At 39.2% G+C, this 22,600-nt stretch overlaps 1 protein-coding gene across 6 annotated transcripts in view; it reads right to left on the bottom strand.

Moving 5' to 3' along the window:
* The window catches only part of ITGB6 (integrin subunit beta 6), a 145,063-nt gene that overhangs the window by 51,106 nt on the left and 71,357 nt on the right, over positions 1-22,600 (bottom strand). For all 6 annotated transcript variants that reach the window (XM_006160288.3, XM_027776503.1, XM_006160287.3 and 3 more), the window contains 3 exons: positions 18,319-18,484; positions 16,346-16,507; positions 11,997-12,092 (listed from right to left, as the gene is read on the bottom strand). In XM_006160288.3, the coding sequence (XP_006160350.1) occupies positions 11,997-12,092; positions 16,346-16,507; positions 18,319-18,484 (424 nt within the window). The remainder of the gene's footprint in view (positions 1-11,996; positions 12,093-16,345; positions 16,508-18,318; positions 18,485-22,600) is intronic.

The raw sequence follows: 22,600 nt of genomic DNA, 5'->3' as shown, positions 1-22,600 counted from the left end.
ATGCTTACTTCAAGAAAAAGAAATTGCAGAAGCCCAGACACCAGGAAGGTGAGATCTTCAACACAGAAAAGGAGAAATACGAGATTTCAGAGCAGCACAGAAAGATTAATGAGAAATCTGTGGACTCACAAATTTAACCAAAAATCAAAGCTGTTCCTCAGCTCCACGGCTACCTGTCATCCGCATTTGCCCTTACAAATGGAGTTTATCCTCACAAATTGGTGTTCTAGATTTTTTGCCAAGAAACTAATCAAATAATTGATCATACATATATAAATAAAAACTCACGCTGGATGCATGTGTGTGAATGCCCAAGATCCTGAGTGGAGAAAGGAGAAGAAGAGATTGTGGTGTGGCCATCTCTTCTGGAGGTGATTTCTCACTTTGTGTCTCTGTGGTGAACACATGCACCCTGCAGCAAAATTCTCTCTCTCTCAAAAAAATAAATAAGCTATGCCGGCTCTGCCTTGGAAAATGCAGACTCTCCCATGGTGACTCAAGCCAAAGTGAGCTCCCTTTAAGCAGGGCCATAATTTTAATTTTTTTTTTTTTTTTTTTTTTTTGGTTTTTGACGTAGGGCACAAGCACTTGCTGGGGAGTGACAGAGAAAGACTGTGAGAAAGAAAGTAAGAAATCACCTTCAGGGAGCACAGTCCACTACAATCTCTCCTCCTTTCTCCTCCTGGAATTTTTGGCATTCATGTACATGAAAATCACATGCCCGGTGTGATTTTCAAGCTGCTGGGTCCAGGACTTGAACCATAGTTGACCATGTAGGATCCATCTGCTTTATCCACCTGTCACCTGCTGACTTTCAGGATCACAATTTGGGCTAACACCACAGATACCTACACAGAGCGGTCAACCAGGGATATAGAAAAGGCTTTAGGATGTACATATGTGGGGAACTGAATTAAGCAGCATTACAAATGTTGTCAGAGAAAGCGTAGAGAAAGGTAATTGCATGGTTTTGAGCATTTGACTGTTCAGAGAGGGGGCTTACTGACATATGTCAGAGTCTTAACCCAACAGGACACTTTTTAGGATTGAAAAAAAAGGTAATACTAAAAAGAATTAGTTAATACTATTAAAGTTAGACAAGCATGAGTAAACAAGTGGTCATGTATCATGTGAACATGTAAACGTAACCTGGGAGGTAAAAATGTAGTACTTGCACAGCTTTGGCACTGCTCATGGCAAGGGGACACGTTTGCTTTAATTTTAAAGCACACATTCCATAAGTAGGGCAACCATAGGCCCAGAGTTTTGTAGGATCTAATGTTATTTTCATCTGTAATAGTGATTGTTTGATGTACAACTAATGCAATTGAATTTTTATGTCTTTATAAGACTATTAATATAGGAACTCAACAAAACACTTGAACATCCTTAATATGTACAGTATGATGTCAATTATGTTAAAATATGGAAATGCACGCCAAGAAAAAAGGCAGAGAAGACTTACTCTAAAATGTCAATAATGGTTAGCTATGTCTGAATGGTGAGTTTATAAGTAAACTTTATTTCTTTTTTGTGTGTTTTTTTTTTGTACTACCCCCCTTTTGCAAATAACAGGTACAGTATTAATTTTATAATCATAAAGAGTGTAATTTAAAGTTTTGTTTTGGCCATACTTTTGTACTACATCGTTGTTGGGAGAATAACTAATACAACCGCTTTGCAATGTAACCTGAAGAAACCCAGTGAAATTGAAGACGCCAGTCTGGCCCCACAGAGCAGCAGTTCAGGGCTGTGCAGATGGAGCCAGATCCCCCATGACCAACTATAGTTGGAATTCAGGCCCTGGTGGCTTGAAACACATGCTAGGCAATTGCACATGTGCCCAGGATCCTGATGGGATAAAAAAAAAAAGAGGAAAAATGATTGCAATGTGACCAGACCCCTTGGCGAGGTGGGGGTTTTTCTCTCTCTCCCTCCCACTCTCCCTCTTTATGCATATACAAGTGCTCTCTGATATAACATAAAGGAGAAGAAGGAGCAAGAGGAGGAAGAGGAGAAGAAGGAGAAGAAGCAGCCATTCTCCTGTGAACAGAAACTTCATTTCCAGATATAGATCGTCAATAGAGAACAGGTGAACAAGGCTGTGCATGGCTACAACACTTGCAATGCTGCATTGGAAGTGATCTGAACCCCCCAATGGCAGCCTGAACACACTGAAATGTATATGTTGAATGGAATATGCATAGCGATGGGATGGAGTAAACCAGAGCTATGCGTAGCTCCACAGATAAGCCTACTAACATAGTGCACAGCAATGCGAATGTTCTTAATGACACAGAATTGTACACTTAAAAATAATTGAAATGATAAAGTTCACGTAATGTATACTTTATCATAATAAGTAAATAAAATTTTAAAAACAAAAATATAGTATTGAATCAAAAAGCAACTTGTGACTGAAGACCTTCTGCACAGACTTCACCTTCCTAGCCCTCAGATTTAGCCAGGAGCCAGGACAAGCTGATCACTGGCCATGTCTATCTGAATTCTGAGTGGCCCCATTCAGGGATTAGGACCATTGAAGACCTTCTGCCCAGACTTCACCCTCCTGCCTCCCAGATCTGGCCAGGAGCCAGGTTAAAGTACCCTATTTTTTATTCTCTCTGTCTCTTTCTCTATATGTATTTTTAATTTTTTTAAATTTTTAAACTTCTTAGCTCTCTATTGCTCTTTTGTCTCGCTTATTCTTACCTTTCCCCCTGTCCCTATAGGACAAGCAAATCACCAGCCATGTCTATCTGAGTTCTGACCGGCATGCTGCGTGGTTTTCATTTTTTGCTTAACATTTTTTCTCTTTAAAAAAATTTTTTTTCTTTTCCTTTTTCTTTTTCTTTCTTTCTTTCTTTCTTTTTTTTTTTTTTTTTTTTTTTTTTTTTTTTTTTTTTTTTTTCTCTTTTTCCTTTTCCTTTTCTTTTTACTTTTCTCACTTTTCTGCTGAGCCTCCACACACTGATTTTCTAGACAGCTCTAGGTGCTCAGTAGCCAAGTATTTGAACACTTTTAGGGTCAGATTAATCCTCAATTTCCATTAAATCTGCTGCATAAAGGGAGAAAAATGTCACTGTTTAGAGATTTCAGGTCACCTCCTCCGGCATGCCTCTGAATACTCAAATTTAACTCCAAACACTAGGAAAAAACATATAATCCATTAGATGACCAGAAACCTCTGCAAAGACACAAGAAATGAGAAACCAAGAAAATATCTCTCCCCTAAGGGATAAGAGTAACTCCTTATCCTCCATAGACAATACAAGGGAACTTATAGATATGACAGATAAAGAATTTAAAATATTTATAGTGACAAAGCTAACAGAGATGCAAGAGAAGAGAGACAATGAACTCCAGAAGATGAAGAAGAAAAGAGACAATGCATTCTAGGAGGTGAAGAAGTTCTTGCATGAGCTGAAAGAGAAAATACAATCATTAAAAAAAAGAATCAAATGGAATTGTTAGAGATGAAGACTGAATACAGGAAATCAAAATCTCCCTTGAAAGTATGAAAGGCAGATTTGATCATGCAGAAGATCGAATCTCAGATGTAGAAGATAGAACCTCTGACCTAGAAAAATTCACCAAAAAGACTGAGAAAATAGCACAAAAAATGAGAATAACATAATGTGCAATACTAGATATCATTAAATGCCCAAACATCTGGATCATCAGTATCCCAGAAGGTGAAGAAACTAATAAGGGCATTGATAATCTATTCCATGAAATCTTGAAAGAAAACTTTCGAAGCCTAGAGAGGCAGTCAAATATCCAGACCCCCAAAATACAAAGGACCCCACATAGAATCAACCCAAGAAGATCTCCAAGGCACATCATAGCCAGATTGACCAAAAGCACAGACAGAGACAAGATACTAATTTTGGGGAGAGAGAAATATCAAGTTACTTTCAAAGGATAACCTATCAGGCTAATGTTGGACTTCTCATCAAAAACAATGTAAGCAAGGAAAGAATGGGAAAATATATTCAAAGTGTTAAGTGAAAAAAAAAAATTCAACCAAGAATACTATACCTGGCAAGATTATCTTTCATATGGGGAAAAAAACCATAAACATTCTCAGATAAACAAAACCTGAAAGAACTTACCAACACCAGATGAGCTCTTTTAGAAGTGACGAAGGGAGTGCTATATCAGGAAAACTAAAGTTGGACACACAGAATTAAGAGTACAGAAACAACCAAGAAAATGGCTATCCTAATGGTAGAGACAGGTCTGGAGTTGAATGTCAACTTCCAGGGTTTAAATGGAAAGATCAGATCATAGTATCACTGTAAATTCAATAGAAGAGAGATTAATGACATGAGACTGAACTGGTGAAATAGAATTTTTTGACTTTAGACTAAAACACTGCTGATATTCTTCTATGCTTTGATTTCCCGATTTTAAAATTTTTGTCTTCTCTTGAACTATTGACAGGTTCATCTACCTACTGTTTGAATTGAAACCTAAACTTTTTCCTGGCTTTAAGTATTAAGCAAATTTCTCTTAACATTTTTTTATTTGTATCTAATAAAACTAAAACTGTTTTTCTTGGAATTAAAAAATACCTATTTAAGGACTGCTATAAGCAATATAGCCCAAGTTAAGTGCTACTTTATAGTATGTTCACTTTACTCAATGAGGTTTATGCCTAAAATCAGACATGTGTTCATAGATATGTATATATAAGCTATGCTTGCTATTGAAAGATTTTTTTTTTTGAAGAGGTTTTTGCTACAGGGCGCATGCACTTGCCAGACAGACAGAGAAAGACAGAGAGACAGAAAGCGAGAAATCACCCCCCAGGGGGGATGGCCACACCGCAATCCCTTCTCCTCCATTCTCCTCTCGGGATCTTGGGCACTCTTGGGCACACACGCGTACGCGCCTGGCGTGAGTTTTAAGCCACCGGTTCCGGGACTCGAACTGCAGTCGACTACATGGGAATCCAGCGACATAGCCATTACGCTAACTGCTGGTCCCGAAAGTTTTAAAATTAGTTAAGATCTTTAATGAATCAATAAAATGTGAAAAAGAAAAAGTGTGGGAAACAACTATAGATACCAGAGACAACGTGGGACGAAAGTGGGAAATGGCAGAGAGTGAGAGGTAGGGAATCAAAGCGGGGGAAAAGGAAAGCAAAATATATAAGAAACAAGAAATGAAAAAATATTCATTGATGATAGCATGTATGGTAATATCCTTGATTGAGCCAGTATACAGTGTATTCTGAATGGAAAATCTTATTTTGTATACTGTATTGATGTACAGTGAATGAATGTAAATACGTAAATTAAAAGGAAAACAGCAGCTTGTAGAGATAATATATATAGCATAGAAGTATATCTTATTATAATAATGGTCATAAGCCAAAACAACATAATTATTTATAGCTGTACACATATTTTTAATAACACACACACACACACACACACACACACACAACAAGTATGAGTGTGATGATTACCTCTAGGAAAGGAAAAAAGAAGATAGGATCAAAGTTGGGCAATTACATAGCAGGCAACTGTATCTGGGAAGTTTCATTTCTTTTAAAAGTCTGAGCCAAATATGGTAATGAAATGCTAAGATGTGAGAAAACTGGGCAGCAGTATGCATTTTCATTATATTGCTCTGTTTTTCTGTGTGCTTGAACTCTGTCATCATAAGCCTATAGCCCTTGTCAGAACAAATGTCCCCCGAGTCCCCCTTTAATTGGAACCATAGGTAGTGATCACCATAGTTAGTAGTTGTTTTAGACAGGTTGGCAAATGCATAATGGTCCCTAGTTGTGTGGCCTGTTCTTACCACTGAGAGCTTAAATAACCCAAAGGGCAGAATCCAAATGTCTCTCTCTCTCTCTCTTTTTTTTTCAGGTCTACACATCTTTAAATTGCTCTATTCATTTAAATTAACAGCAAAAGTAAAATACCCTAGATTAGGCGATTCCTGGCTTTGAAAGTTTCTGTCATTTGTGGGGAATTCCTATGCTGGATCATCCATCAGGTGACTCTGCTCCCTCCTTGGGCTCTGTGCTTTTATAGTGACTTTTAAAGTTGGTTACTTTATTTAAAAGGCTATTTCTGTGGTCATCTAATGGCTAGAATGCCCCTTTACTACAGAAGCCTAAGTTCAATTGTGACTTATCTCAGTGGTTGAGGCTGTAACCTCAGAATGGCTAAGTTTTGAGAGTTTGGTTTTTTTTTTTTTTTTTTTTTTTTTTGGAAACTTTCACCTTTTTTTGAGAGGTTTTTGCTATAGGGTGTGCGCTCACCAGACAGAGAAAGACAGACAGAGAGACAGAAAGCGAGAAATCACCCCCCAGGGGGGATAGTCACGCCGCAATCCCTTCTCCATTCTCCTCCCGGGATCTTGCGCATGCATGCACACATGCCCAGCGTGAGTTTAAGCCACCGGGTCTGGGACTTGAACCGCAGTCCACTACATGGGAGTCCAGCAACATAGCCATTACGCTAACTGCTGGTCCCAGCCCTACATAGATATTAAAGCCCTTAGCCTACAGGCTGCTACCTAATAAAGTGTCTTTCCTATTATTATTCTAATACTATCAGTCATAGCTATGGATCATCACCAGCCCTCCGTTTTCACCCTCAGTGTGAAGGGCTTCACAACACTATGATAGTACTAGCATCAAAAGCAGTTTTATAATTGCCAATTAAGTCCCTTATAACAAATAAAGTTCATGGAAGGTGCTCATAAGGTGTTTGATAAATGAATGAGTGGATGGATAGATGACTGACTGTGCTATCTAATAGCATCTCGGTTCCAATGATATATGAGCCATTGTGAGTGATGTGTAAATCTTGAAATCAGATTCTGTATTGATGAACTCTCATTTGCTGTGTCTACATGGGTTGGCCTGTTATGGCATCTCATTAAGACACAATGGATTCCAAGGCTTTGAGTACTTTAGAAGAAATGTACTATGTGTGGCCTAAGAGGTAGTTCCTGATCACTTTTATGGTTGGTATTAATTAGCCTGAGAAACACTCCTAACAACTCTGCCTGATACGATATTCTGACGATTTTTTCCAAATCCTCCCACTCTGAGGAATGTTTTCGTTAATGAGAAAAGTGTAGGCAGCTGGCTTTTTTCAGTGTTTGTTTTCAGATACCATCAAAGGAGGAGAAATCAAAATCCTTTCCATTATGTTTGAATTAAGAGCAATTTATTACTTTATGGACATGTCTCATAATCCAGAAGTTCTCTTTTTATTCCTAGATGATTTCATTTTCACTAAAATAACTCGCAGGTTTGAAATAGCCCACATAGGACAGGATTGATAGGATAAAGACCATGCCCTAACATTAGCTACATTACAGCTAACTGAACTTTATTATCTGTGCGGAGATCATTGGAATTCATGGTAATTTCCCCTTTCAAGATCAGTCACTGACTGTTAAAATTAGAAACCACTCAGTCTAACCCTTTTATTTTGCATAAACTGAGGCTGGAGAGATTAAGGAATTTCCATTGGAGCAAAATTGTCTTGGTCTTTCCCAGTAGGAACATTATATAACAAACAATACTAGAACAGGCTATAAATAGCAATGTTTAATTTTATCTCTGTCCCTATTTTCTCTGCCTCCTTTCCTGTCTTGCAGTAGTGAAAAGCTCAAAAGAGCAAGAAGAAAGCGGGGAAGAGTGAAATGAAAACAGGGTTTAAACTGACTCCTGAAAAATAGAAACCCATGTATGGTAGATCACCTCGCAAGCCCCACGAGAACACCAGGCTAACAGCGTCTTGTGGCTGCTCTTTGTATTTGTTTTCCGGATCAGTCAGTAATTGCTTACTAGGCCTTTCAGGGCTTAGTGAGATGGTTGTAGAGTTGCTCTGAAAGGCTGGTCCTGAGATCGATGGCAGTCTTTCTTTCCTCTCTGGTGCCATCTGGGTCTAAGATGGGAGTGGTGGAAGAAGGGACAGCCAGGGCTAAAGAGGATCCTAGCAACGGTTAACATGGGCTTCTGTGAACACAGCTTCCTCCACCTTGATAAGCGTTTACCACACAAAACTCCTAGTCCCTATTTAGGACATTTGACTCAATTTTAGAAAATATAAGGTAAGGTGTTTTAAAAAATTATTTATTTTAGGGACCAGCAGTTAGCGTAATGGCTATGTCGCTGGACTCCCACATAGTCAACCGCGGTTCGAGTCCCGGACCTGGTGGCTTAAACTCACACCGGGCGCGTGTGTGTGTGTGTGCCCTAGATCCCGAGAGAAGAATGGAGGAGAAGGGATTGCGGTGTGGTCATCCCCCTTGGGGGGTGATTTCTCGCTTTCTGTCTCTCTGTCTCTCTCTGTCTGGTGAGCACACACACCCTATAGCAAAAACCTCTCAAAAATTATTATATATATACACACATATATATACTATAGAGCATGTGTACATACCAGAGAGAGAGGGAGAGAAAGTAAGAAAGCAAGCCACCAGGTCTGGGACTTCAATCACAGATGGCCAGGTGGGAGTTCAGCATCTCAACCACCATGCCACCTGCTGGCCCCAAGATAAGATACTTTTATAGTCACTAAACAGGCATTTACTGAAGATCTACTGTGTATTGAGAATTGCTCTAGACAGAAAGAAGAGCAAGATCCAATTAAGAGGTATATGTCTCCAGAAGGAAGGGCCTTTTGCTATAAAAACCTGTTTGTACCCTCGTCCCTATGCTTTCCTTACATGGCTCTATCCTAATGATCCCAGTGACATCAATGATGCCATGGACAGTAGTGAGTAAACTGGAAGTGTCTGTTACCAATATACTTATTGATGCTTTTAGGTACTGTGTTCAGCATTACATCATAAAGACCAGGCCATATAATAACCATTGTTGTTAACTTCACAAAAGTCATCTTTTCTAGCCACAAGTAGACATTTTCGAAAGATACAGAACATTTTAAAGTCTTATAAATAACCCAAATGATTAATAACGTGATTTGACAATGTAGTAAAGAACATTGATTGAATTGCTTTTTGTCTCAAGATCTCACTAGGAAGAGAAAGATTCATCAAATTAGGCAGTTTGGGCTTAGTAGCCTGATACTCTTTTAATGCAAATGAACAGTAGACATCTCAAAACAACAGAAGAGATATAAAAATTGTTTTTACCTTGGGTAATTGATTCTTGACTCAAAATAGTATTTAGCACTGGAATGTAATATACTACCTAGTGCTCAGTCTATTACCTATCATTATCTTTTGAACCCTGTAATTGGACAAACAGGAAACTATTCATAATAATAAGTTTGTTCAAAATCATCTGTTTGCTAAAGTCTGGGGGTGCAGAACCAAAGGCAGAACTGCTTACTTTATGCTTTGCATCGCTTGCTCGTCGCTGTTATGATATACAGGAACATTACCACCTGGGCAGTCCAAAGCATCTTACCCAAATTACTGAAAAACAGTCGTTTTCCTGCAGTCCACGAATAGGCAACATATATCGCATTTGCTGCAAGACAAGGCTGCCATGGAACCCAGCCCAAATGTGTCTGCTGTGCAAGCACCTACGTGAGCTTCACATACAACGCAGGAGAATGTTTTCCTTCTGGAATCTTCCTTAGATCTAAGCACTTAATTGCTTTCTTAAAATCCTACCATTGGTTTTCATTTTCAGTAGTTATGTTTTTTATATCACAGCCATCCAAACATCAGGTTGCATAGGACTCTTGCACGCACAGAGCGCTCCCTCTAAGAGATTTAAATTGAAAGGCAACACAAGGCATTATTGGTCTATTTTCAGTTTTCATTATCAATAAAACAGGAGATCAGCATTTTCACGCTGTGTGAAGGCTTCAGGAAAGTGCAATGCTGCTGTCATTTTCTTTAGACCAGGCTGCTGCCTGCCCCAGCTAATGTAGATGGAGGGATGAGCCCATCAAAATAAAAATAAAATAATGAAAGGACTAGAATCAGAGAGTGGGCTGCTGACCTGGTCCACTGCAGAACTCCCTGAAAATGTCCCTTTGAATTTAGTGGAGCCTGGCTGGTAAAGACCACAGATCATGACAGAACATAAATTCGCTCATAATGAGATTAGTAGGCAGGCAAAATAAATGTCCTGCTGTTACATTAGAGGCAGACTCTAATCTGGCGTTTTCCTTGGAAATGATCATTTCCTTTGCAACAGGGGAACCATGGATGCAACCAGCTGAAATCCGACAGATTCTGTTTTGCCACATAGTTATTTTTCATCTTCTTCTGTCTTCTTAATAGCAGTTTTGGGGGGGACATATAAACGAGTTGTGAGTCTTAAAGACTATTACCAGAGTGAGTTATGGGAGCCTGTGTTCATGATCATCCATCCTGTTTCCCAGACTCTCTTTTGAAGAAAGGTTTGGTGCAACTCCCCCTCCCTCTTCTAGACCAGAGCTCTGCTATGGAGGAGGTACTGTGACCCCCAGGGTCTTCTTACTCTAACCTTAAGAATCAAAGGCAGAATAAATTCACTATTGCATTATGTTTTTTAATCTCAATTCAACTCTACTTCTTAAAACCACTGGAAACAAGTATCACACACTAAAGAGCCTTAAGAAAATGCCCAGATCAGGTAAACCCACATGGTTTCTGAGTAGAACAAAGACCTCAAATATGGAGTTTGAGTGCAAAGGACTGCCCTTGTCTGCAGAAAAAGGCAATCTCGCCTGGGCATACAATACCCTCCTCTCATTAAAAATGCAAGATAGCATCTCCTCCTGGATGCTTTCCACAAGAACCCAATGCAAGTTCATGGACTGCATCGTTCTTAGTAGTGAGTGGCATTTAATCAAAGCCTCTGTCAAATAATCTCAGAGTTTCATGAGCCCTGTAAGGTCACCAAGCAAGTTAAGAGGTTCTTTCAAAAGGAATAGAAGATCAGACTCTGAGTTTAGGAGTACATGAAGCTTCTCTAAAGAAGGCATAAAAGATTTAATTTCTCTACATTTTCTAAGGCCTGTGCTAAATATACCTTCTCTGTAAAACTTTAGATTAGCAATAGATCATTTGCTAATACCCCAATTTGTGCCATTTTTGACATACTGTTTTTCTTAGGCTGGAAAGAAATCATAGAATTATATAAGAGGGGTCTTCAAAAAGTTAATGGAAAATGCATATTATGAAAAAATATACATGGATTTGAAAATGTTTCAGTAAAATAAACCCTACTTTAATTCCATTTTTTTCTATAAACTCTTAGAAGTCCACTTGTATGTTTTACAATTCAAAGAATAGTTTTCAAACATTATTTTGTCTAATAAAATGGTTCCTGTTGACAGTTGGTGCTTCCTTCCCAAAACTGCAAATCCAGCCACTTTAAAGGAGAAATTAAATTTTGGACCAATTTCACAAGTTTTTTCTTTTAACTTTCCACTTCTCAATAGCTTTAGTTGTGTCTCTATTTGGGATACAACCCAGTTCCGCTTGCGTGTGGTTTTTTTGTGTTTCTAACTTGCAAATGTCAAAGAACTATGTCCCATTTATAAGACTTTCTCCATTCTCTGTTAAGTCCTCCCTCATCAGACAAAACAGCTTACGAGGAGAAAATCTACTTTTAGGTAAAATGTATGCTCTTGCAACTTATCTTTTTCATTTCCATGCTTCTTTCTTCCTTGCCTTCCCACATCTGTCCCTTGACTCCCCACTGCGCATCCGCAGTTATATTAATAACTTAAGTTGCAAGTGGTAAAGGGGTTAAATTTGCCAAGTGCCCAGTACATTTGGTATGTGTCAATGATTATTCATTGCCCTTCCCATGTTTAAAATCACAGAGTTAGTTTCATGATACACTTCCCACAACTGTCCCTTGACTCCCCACTGCACATCCGCAGTTATTAACTTAAGTTGCAAGTGGTAAAGGGGTTAAATTTGCCAAGTGCCCAGTACATTTGGTATGTGTCAATGATTATTCATTGCCCTTCCCATGTTTAAACTCACAGAGTTAGTTTCATGATACATAATCTTCTTTTAAAATTTTCAAAATTACGTTTGCTTACCTCATATAAATGAACTTGTTCTTGTGTTACAGCAAAGATCAACAAAACATTGTTTTGTACCAGTTTATCAATGAGTTGTCCAATTGTTGGATATTCCTAAAATTAACACATAGATTTTAAGTATCGCTTTAGAAAAGAATGTATAAATAAATAAATAAATGTAAAATAAAGAAGATGTCTCACTGAGTTTGGCATTTCAGTGTTCACAGGCATGACTGTATCATTCGAAGTAGACAAATACACAATTAGCACTATTCAGTTTGTTGGTTTAATCATTGTTTTCCAAATCTTGTAGGTTTGATTAAGTCCCAAGAATCAGTTCCTGTCAGTGTAGTATATTATGCTCTGTCACTTCAAAGTAAATCACTGGAAATTTACTTAAAGACTTATAGCATGTTGTAATTTCAAGGGTAGAGAAACATTTTACTCCTTCTAAGTGCTGCTCCTTATCAGCGGGCTTGGAATGTTGGAGTAGAGGGAGGGGCAACTGGACTGTGGTCTATGTGACTGAAGTGGCTCTTGTAGCTTTGAAACTCTTACTGGAATTGAATGAGGTGGGTTGAGGGTTGAGGAAGGGACAGTCTGCTGAGGAATGACACACTGCAGTTCCTACATTAATCTGATTTGAAACATTCCTCCCTCAGTTCTTGGGTTTGGTCTTATCGCATTTTTAAGTCACAAATCAAACTATTGGGATCCTGCAATATTTTTGTAGGACAACTGAAACTATATCGTACTTCTGTTCTGTTGATGCATTCATTCCCCAGAAATGTAAGTGCTTTAACAATAAGTGATGTCATTGATTATCAAACTTGAAGAGGGACTTTACTTTCTAAGTCTGAAACACAGAGCACTTTTATCTATCATATGAATCGAAGTGCGAGAATGTAAAAGAGAAAATTCAAGTAAGGAAATAACCTAGAAACAATAAAACTAAGAATATGTTGATTATGACTGAAGTCAGTCAAAATGGAGGAACACTGATAAATAACCACCACCACCACCACCACCACCACCCCCGTCTACCCACCTGGTATGGTCACATATTCTCAGAACTACTGAAGAATACTGAAATACATTCATCTGAAGTCTCCTTTAGTTGCAAGTTGAGAGAAAAGGCATACTTTTGCCTAAAATACTCATGCAAATTACCTAACTGCAAATCTGACAGTGTAATATGAGCTTTCCACGACATTTGGATTTTATCAGTTGAAATCCCAGATGATGTAAATCCTCCTGAGTCTAGCATGTTTAATTTCCTCTGCTTTTCAATTGCCCAAAATATTCTTCACCTTAAAGCCTAAATTCTTCCAAGTCTGACCCCTCCCACCTCCACATGTTCTCTCACCTTTCAACTGCCGTGTGTACACAGCCAAGCTTATCCCACTGAGCCCTTCACAGTGGGCAAATGTGCCTTTCTATTTGAATCAGATCTACTGGTTTAATCCTCACTATTACACTGTAAATTCAAGGCCAAGAACCATATCCAATTATTCTGTGGCCCCAGGAGTTTGGCCTAGTGTTATGAGTATAAGGAAGTGCTTAAAGGACCAGGTTGAAGGCAGGTGCCTGACCAGGAAAATGGCGCCTGATTTCTGTGCACCTGTAGCAACTTATTTAGCAAGAACAAATTGGACGTTTCCTAGAGGAGACAGTGAAGTGAACATTTACTAGACAAAATGGTCACATTAGACAGTAAGTAGTATTTGTTTTTATGATCTTATTATTTTCCAGATGTCAATTATGGGGCATTTGAAAAGTTGCAAGAAAAAGGCAATGAGAAAAGGATCCATTTCTCAGTTTCTTGCCTGTCCCTGACTGTAAGACAGCCCGTTGCTTTTCCCACTGATCTTCAATATGAAAAGGCAGATTATATGATTAGAGATTATATGTTTGAGACGCACTACTGGTCAAATTTTAGAGGAAACATTCATGACAAAATTTAGACATTTGGGTCGAAGTACGGTAGTGAGTAATTTACAAACTGTTAGAGTGCTAGAGAATCATTTTTCAGACTGATATTGGAATACTGGGTCTCTCTCTTTCCCAGGAACACTGATAAATAACCACCACCACCACCACCACCACCACCCCCGTCTACCCACCTGATATGGTCACATATTCTCAGAACTACTGAAGAATACTGAAATACATTCATCTGAAGTCTCCTTTAGTTGCAAGTTGAGAGAAAAGGCATACTTTTGCCTAAAATACTCATGCAAATTACCTAACTGCAAATCTGACAGTGTAATATGAGCTTTCCACGACATTTGGATTTTATCAGTTGAAATCCCAGATGATGTAAATCCTCCTGAGTCTAGCATGTTTAATTTCCTCTGCTTTTCAATTGCCCAAAATATTCTTCACCTTAAAGCCTAAATTCTTCCAAGTCTGACCCCTCCCACCTCCACATGTTCTCTCACCTTTCAACTGCCGTGTGTACACAGCCAAGCTTATCCCACTGAGCCCTTCACAGTGGGCAAATGTGCCTTTCTATTTGAATCAGATCTACTGGTTTAATCCTCACTATTACACTGTAAATTCAAGGCCAAGAACCATATCCAATTATTCTGTGGCCCCAGGAGTTTGGCCTAGTGTTATGAGTATAAGGAAGTGCTTAAAGGACCAGGTTGAAGGCAGGTACCTGACCAGGAAAATGGCGCCTGATTTCTGTGCACCTGTAGCAACTTATTTAGCAAGAACAAATTGGACGTTTCCTAGAGGAGACAGTGAAGTGAACATTTACTAGACAAAATGGTCACATTAGACAGTAAGTAGTATTTGTTTTTATGATCTTATTATTTTCCAGATGTCAATTATGGGGCATTTGAAAAGTTGCAAGAAAAAGGCAATGAGAAAAGGATCCATTTCTCAGTTTCTTGCCTGTCCCTGACTGTAAGACAGCCCGTTGCTTTTCCCACTGATCTTCAATATGAAAAGGCAGATTATATGATTAGAGATTATATGTTTGAGACACACTACTGGTCAAATTTTAGAGGAAACATTCATGACAAAATTTAGACATTTGGGTCGAAGTACGGTAGTGAGTAATTTACAAACTGTTAGAGTGCTAGAGAATCATTTTTCAGACTGATATTGGAATACTGGGTCACTCTCTTTCTATCTATACACACTTCCACAGCATTGTCATCGTATGGAATCACTAGTCCTGTGTCACATTACCCCAAGTGGTAAATGGGGAGAGTAAGCTGCTTCATAATTTAATTCTGTTTCATGCATTAGCTAGCTTCCTCTGTGGTCAGGCACAGTGCTGTCAGGAAATAGAGATAATCAGCCAGTCCTTATTATGAGGAGTATGTAATAGGGAAAAAACAGATGGCTGTAAACAAGCACATTTTCACAGAGATGTGTGCAGAAGAGAGCTCTGTATGAGGACAAAGGGAGAAATGATCACTTCGGAGTCTAGCACGGGTCAAAGAGGGCACTCTGGGATAGAAATGGTTGGATTGGGGTTTAAAGGCTATTTCAGAGCTTCTCGGCAGTCTAGGAGAGAAGGACATTGCAGGTAGAAAACACGAGCATGGCAGCCTCATGGTTGGCTCAGGGCAAGCAGTTACGTACATAGAGTTCTGCTGAGGATCAAATGAGGTCATGTGTCAAAAGGGTGCTCAAAAGATGAACTTCTTTTGCATAAGTCAAGTAATTTTTTCTTTGAACATCACCGTCAGTTTTCTTTTTTAAAGAATTATTTTATTGAACTTTATTTATTTACTTAATTTGACTGGAGAAGGATAGAGTAAAAGAGAAAGAGGGAACGTGAGAAAGCAAGCTGCCTTGTCTGGGACTTGAACCACAGTCAGCCATGTGGGAATCCAGTGCCCTTAACCACCATGCTACCAGCTGGCTCCCACCATCAGTTTTTAAATGATGCAAAATAAGTCAATCAAGCAGTACCTGACGAATTGTTTCCCATGGAACCCCATGGTTCATCAAAGCAGGGCTTGATTTAGGGGCATGCCTCTGGGGTCATCATTCATAGCCACTCCTGTGTGGTTACTATTCTGATCTGGGCCCCTCTCCACGGGGCTGTGGTTGAGAATGGAACGAGCTGCTTCTATTGCTTTCTACTGGCCCCAGAATCTTGGAAGAATCTGGGGAGGTTCCGGGACTGCATGTGGGACAGCAGATCCAAACTTCTCATATGTCCCCACCACCCTGTGTGCCTCTGGGGATCTGCGAATGATGGTGAGGCTTGAGGAAGGGCAATTTGTTCTTCTCAGATCAGCAAATGTGTTCAGCTTTCACCAAACATGAGTTATCTTGTGTTGTACTACAGCGACTCTTTGCCTGCTTGTAGCTCTGAAAACTGTAGAGTGCAGGTTACTCACCAAGATGGTGGACATGGAATATTCATTCTTGCTGTCCAAGTGACAGAGCCCGTCATTAGGGATGACGATGCCTGCTAGTTTGCTGTCCATGCCAAAATGAGAATCGGCATCACTCACAAAGACCAGGAGATGGAGGGAGTCATTCCGCCAGCCGATTTTTTCCTATAGTGAGAAGGAAAGGTATAGGTTGTATTGAAGAGAGGCAGGCATTTACTGAGTGTGGATCAATTATGCTTAGACACATTCAGATTATAAAAAATAGTGCTGGTCTATCTATTTTAGCTTTTTCCCTCTACCGCGGGTTGATAATATTAACATATTAAAAACATGAAATTCTGTGACATTTGCTTTTTCCTGGGTAACATTTTCAGATGATTTATGCTTCAGGAAAAAAAAAAGAAGCCACTGTAATCAGCATTCAGTTGATCTTGACTTTTACATAGTTAATTACTTTTACCATCCTGCCTTCAATTCACCAGGAAAAAAAAAGAGGGAAGGAGGCAGGAGAGGTCAGAGATAATTCCAGATCTAAGCTGAAGCAAAACTAGTCACAATGCAATATGAAACAGAGCCAAAGTAAGCCTGTTCAGCAAAATGTCACCCACTCTTTAGGCATATTTCTTTTTCTAAAGCTATCATCCAAAACATTATAAACTTAATACAAGGATTAGAATTACTTATCAAAGTATGGGCTCAAGTTCCTAATAAAGATTGCCTTGGCTGGGTCTAGCAGAACCTGCTCCTTCAATTAATATTAGTCTGAGAACTAGTTGAGTGAACACTTATCCAGGCTACTCCATCCAATCTTATCCCTTTCCTTCTTCTTCTCATTCCTTAACCCTCCCATGCCCTAGGATCTTCAGTCCTGTCTATTTCCTGATGTTTTTCAATGGCGGGGTACTGTCTAAAGACAGAGGAATCATTCTCATGGACATTTGTAGATAGCCAAGGAGGGATGATAGCTATGTAATCATCTGTATACATATACATGCATTCAGGGCATTTTATTTTTTTATTTAATATTCTACTTTTGATTTTTATTTTCACCATGGTTAATACAAAAATGAATCAATCTGATCTAGATATTTGAAAATTAATCACACATGACTGATTATAACTGAATTTTTGTAACAGATTTTTAGGCATGAAAAAATAGTCCTGGGGCCAGCAGATAGCATAGAGGTTAAGACAGCTGGATCTCACATCGCTGACTGTGGTTCAAGTCTTGGACCTGTGGCTTGAAAGGCCTGCTGGGCATGCATGCATGAGTGTCCAAAATCTTGAGAGGAGGGGTTGGCAGGTGCATAGTAGTTAATACCAGGGAGTTACCACATAGTCGACTGAGGTTTGAATCCTGGACCTGGCAGCTTCTCCCTCCCTCTCTATATGTCTCTCTCTGGTCAAATTAAAAAATAATATTAAATAAAATTAAATAAATAATTCCAAAAAGGAAAAAATATTTTGAGAGGAAAATGGAAGAGAAGGGATTGTGACTTAGCCATCCCTCCTGGGGTAATTTCTCACTTTCCCTCTCTCTCTGGCAAGCACATGTGCCTATGACAAACTAAAAATCAGTCAGTTAATAACAGTTCCCATTTCAATATGACTAAATTTAACATTTTATAAAAACTTTGTGTTTTAAGATAAATATCAAATGCAGAAATATGGTGATTAAGACGAAAGATAAAACTAGCTTAGCCACCCCTCCTGGGGTAATTTCTCACTTTCCCTCTCTCTCTGGCAAGCACATGTGCCTATGACAAACTAAAAATCAGTCAGTTAATAACAGTTCCCATTTCAATATGACTAAATTTAACATTTTATAAAAACTTTGTGTTTTAAGATAAATATCAAATGCAGAAATATGGTGATTAAGACGAAAGATAAAACTAGCTTAGCTCTTGGGAGCAGTTTTGTGAATAAGTGATACAATTACTATTAGCAGAGTGAGATGCTACTGCCTCTCAACATACCTTACACACAGCTGCTTGCATGATTGCATCAAACCCACCCTCTGGTGTGTCAATATTTGCAGAAATTTTCTGATTCTTCACAATTTCATTGAATCGTTGGGCATCATTTGTCAACGGCAGAATGTGCTTGAATCCAAATGTAGGCAAGCAGAAATATGGAATACTACTGCAAAAGCAAGGTGTGAAAACATTCCTGATTAAATATGATGTCACACAATTAATGCATCTGAAAGCCCTAGCAACATTTCTTTAAATGAAGATTAATTTTTCTATCTGGGCTATGGATCTTACTGTTAAGGTTGTTGTCATCATTTCCTGTCCACACCTTCCAAGTTGACCATATTAGTTAACATTTAGGAGTTTAGAGCTTATTGTGTGTTTTGCACTGGCTCAAACTCAGATAACCCATTACCAGGTGATCAGACTCCCCACTCCATTATGTGTGTGTGTGTACGTGTGTGTGTGTGTGTGTGTAATCATTACCTTCTCTTGACTCCCAGCCAGTATCTAGCATTAGTATAAGTGATAAAAAAAAAATATACTTGTATTCTGATAGTTCAAGCTGTCATCTAGTTTGAGTCACGTAGTAGCAAGACAAGAGAGAAACCTGTTTTCTTTCTCTTCTACTCCCTCCTGCCTTCCCAGCCCTGCCTGCCAAGGACCCAAAGATCATGCAGGGCTTTTAGTTTTAGAGTCCGACTCCACTGAGATTAAATAGATTGTTGCCTGGGAATAAAATTACCACTTAAAACTTGATGTTTGGATGAATTCTCCATCAAAAGTATTGTAGTAGATCAGAAAGAGCTGATCATAAATTCTGCTATATCTCATTGCAGAAACTGTGCATGAAACTTTGGGCAAGTTATTCAACCCTTCTGAGCCTCAGGTTTTTCATGTGTAAAATACCGTTAGTAAAGAATAGAAGTTCTCAAAGTGAGATCCCTGGACGAGCACTGTAAGCATCATGTGGGCACTTGTTAAAAACGCAAAATCTGAAGTGCTACCCCAGACCTACTGAATTAGAAAAGCTGGTGTGGGATTTGGTGATCTGTGCTAGGCCGAGCCCTCTTGCTGTATGCTAAAGCTTGAGAACCACAGGTGTAGCAGGACAAAGAGACAAAAAGGAGTAGCCCCCAGTGATGTCGGGCATGCTGCACCCGAGGACCCTGGGCGTCAGCTCTGCAGGTCAGCAACCTGTCTGTCAGCACATGCAGAGCACGTGCAACTTTCCAGATCAGACTCTGCTCACCGAGTTCATCTGCTGGAGGTAAAATCTTCATCATTTACCAAACCTGTATTTGTGAATTCAACTACTTCCTAAAATTTACTTGTAATCTCACAATCAATACTTGTGTTGCTTTCTCTGTCATTCATGGACATGTGCAGAGAAGTTAAATTAAAAAAAAAAAAAAAAAAGCCAGAGTTTTGTTGTGGTTGTTTTTGTTTTGGTTAAGATTTTTGCCATTGTGCACACTCGTTTGTCAGAGAGAGACAGTGAGAGAGAACGTGAGAAATCACCCTGGGGAACGGGCACGCTGCAATCCCTCTCTTCCACTCAACTCCAGGGATTTTGAGCACACATACACATGTGCCTGGCGTGATTTTCAAGCCGCCAAATCCAGGACTCAAATTGTGGTAGATCATGTCAGAATCTAGTGCCTTAACTACCATGCCACCTGCTGGCCCCTAAAGCATGAGTCTTCCTAGGTGCATGTTCCCATCTGTGGTCAAACAAGGTGACCTTGTTTCAGCTCTTATATTGCACTCAAGTGTCCTTTTCTTGGTTTATTTGATGGTACTTTTGCTTCATTTTAGTGCTTTTTGTTGATGATTTCACTGTTAAAAATGTCCCCTGAGCATAACGTTGAAGTGTTGTCTAGTGTTCCCTAGCACAAGTAGGGTGCAACATGCCTTACGGAGAAACACGTGTGTGGAGTAAGCTTCATTCAGGTCTGAGTTATAGTGCTGTTGTTTGAGAGTTCAGTGTTAATGAATCAACAGTACCTATTAGAAAAGGTGTCTTTTTTGTTGTTGTTAAGAAGCTTTTGCCTTAGGGCGCATGCGCTCATCAGAGAAAGAGAGAGACAGAAATGGCTAGAGAGAAAGTGAGAAATCACCCCCTGGGGAGGATGGCCACACCCACAATCCCTTCTCCTCCCTGGATCTTGGGTATGCATGCACATGCTCCTGGTGTGATTTTCAAGCCACTGGGTCCAGGACTCGAACCACAGTTAGCCATGTGAAAGTCCAGCTGATGAAAATATTGTGACCAGAAGTTCACAGGAACCTAATTCTGTATTTCCCTTAGAAGAAATGCTTTGATATTTGGTAATTAAGCACTTGGGACAAGTTTATAGAATATGACTACAGTGAACAATGGGAATGGGCTCTGTATAAATCAGAATGACTATGAATTGATTCCTTTGTACTGAGTAATGAGGCTTCTGCTGGAACCAGAATGCTGGTGTTTTTAAGGACAGTCATTTTCCTCTAGTCAGTATACTTTCATTAAAAGCAGGTTGGAATCTGACATGTCCCCAGACTTCAGAACAAGGGCAATTAGAGAACCCCAGCATTGAATGGGACAGCCATGTTGCCCTGAGATGGCCGTCTCCAGAATCAATGCCCTTAGTCACACCTGCCTGCTCCTCAATCTGTGGTTGGCTTCCTCAGCTAATAAAAGTTTGAAAACTCAGGAAGTTTTCTGGCTAAAGCTCTTGGATAGATGTGGCCACACTTGCCTTTATAATCCCTCTTTCTCTGTCATCCCTTAACCCACTAAACCTGTTTATTCCTTCAGCTGCTCAGACACCTGATCTGTTAGGCCTTGTCAGTCACTTCCAAGAAACTTTCCATAATTTCCTTCTTTTAAGAAAAATCAGATTGTTTAAAAAGTAATTAATTTCTTTCTTCCATGAGAGAGAGAAAGGGACAGAGAAACCCTCCCAACAGGATCTCCATGCCATGATCCACCTCCAGGCTCAGCCTGCCCAGATCACAGACAGGTATGAGCATTGAGAGAGGTCCCTGAATATGAATCTAAGACCTTTTCCATGTGGGTCCAGTTGCATTTCCACTGCGCCACCACCTGGCCCTCATATTTTATTTCTGATTCATTATATTTAACTGTAACTTTCAGAAGACAATATTTTTTTACCTATTTTTAACATCATGCACCAGGTTTCATTGAAACACTAAAGCACTGGCCCCAGATACAGAACTCTCATGAGGCTTGAATGAGATGAAATATGCAAAGCATACAGCACAATGAGTTTTTCAGAGTAAGTGCTTAATAAACATTAGTGCCATTTTTTTATATAAATCACTTCATAGAGAGTCTAGCACAGATTTGAAAACATAATGGATTTGACTAATGATATCTTTAGAATTATATGCTTTTCCCTAATTAAGATAATGCATGCTCATTAAAGAAAATGTGGATTTTATATAAAAATATGAGGAGGGAAATTTTAAAACTTGAATGATTGTGAGAGGTATTATACTTTGATTATTTCTCTACTGCTACAAATTTATTTTGAAAATCTGTGATTAAATAATATAGTGATCTCTCTACACACATCTTTTCTAAATAGTCTATATCTCTGCTTAGACTAAATTATTTAATTTATTTTGACTCATATTAGGAAACTCCTAACCAAAAAATGTGTATCAGTTGTCATATACAATATTAATATATAATACTCTATCATTTAAAAATTAAATAAAATTGCACCACTTGTATGATTCGCTAAAAATTGCATCTGAGGCTAGACCCACGGCCTGGTGGTTGAAGCAGCTGGGTCCCACATGGTCCAACGTGTGACTTGAGTACCAGACAGACCTGGAGGCTTGAGAAACACGCCAGGCACATGCGGGTGCATGCCCCAAGCCCTGACAGGATGGTGAGATGGAGGAGAAGGGATTGTGACGTGACCATTCCCCATTTCCTCATTTTTCTCTCTGCATCTTTCTCTGGCAAGTGCACCTGCCCTCTTACAGTAAATTTTCATTTTATTTCAACTATTTATCAGCGCTTTGTATTTCTTTTGTTAATCTCCAACTTTTACCATTTGTTCATTTTCTTACTGAGACTTTTTTAAGAATTATTTTATTTATTAATTATTATTATTATTTTAATTTGCTCTAGGTCATGCATGCTCACCAGAGAGAAACAGAGAGAGCGAGAAGGAAAGTGAGAAAGCAAGCTGCCAGGTCCAAAACTTGAATCAAGGTTGACCATGTAGGAGTCCAGTGCCTTACCCACCATGCCGCTTGCTGGCTC

Source organism: Tupaia chinensis, unplaced genomic scaffold (genome assembly GCF_000334495.1).
Source record: "Tupaia chinensis unplaced genomic scaffold, TupChi_1.0 Scaffold000674_2, whole genome shotgun sequence".
Lineage (NCBI taxonomy): Eukaryota > Metazoa > Chordata > Mammalia > Scandentia > Tupaiidae > Tupaia > Tupaia belangeri.
This window is presented reverse-complemented; position numbering and strand designations above follow the sequence as displayed.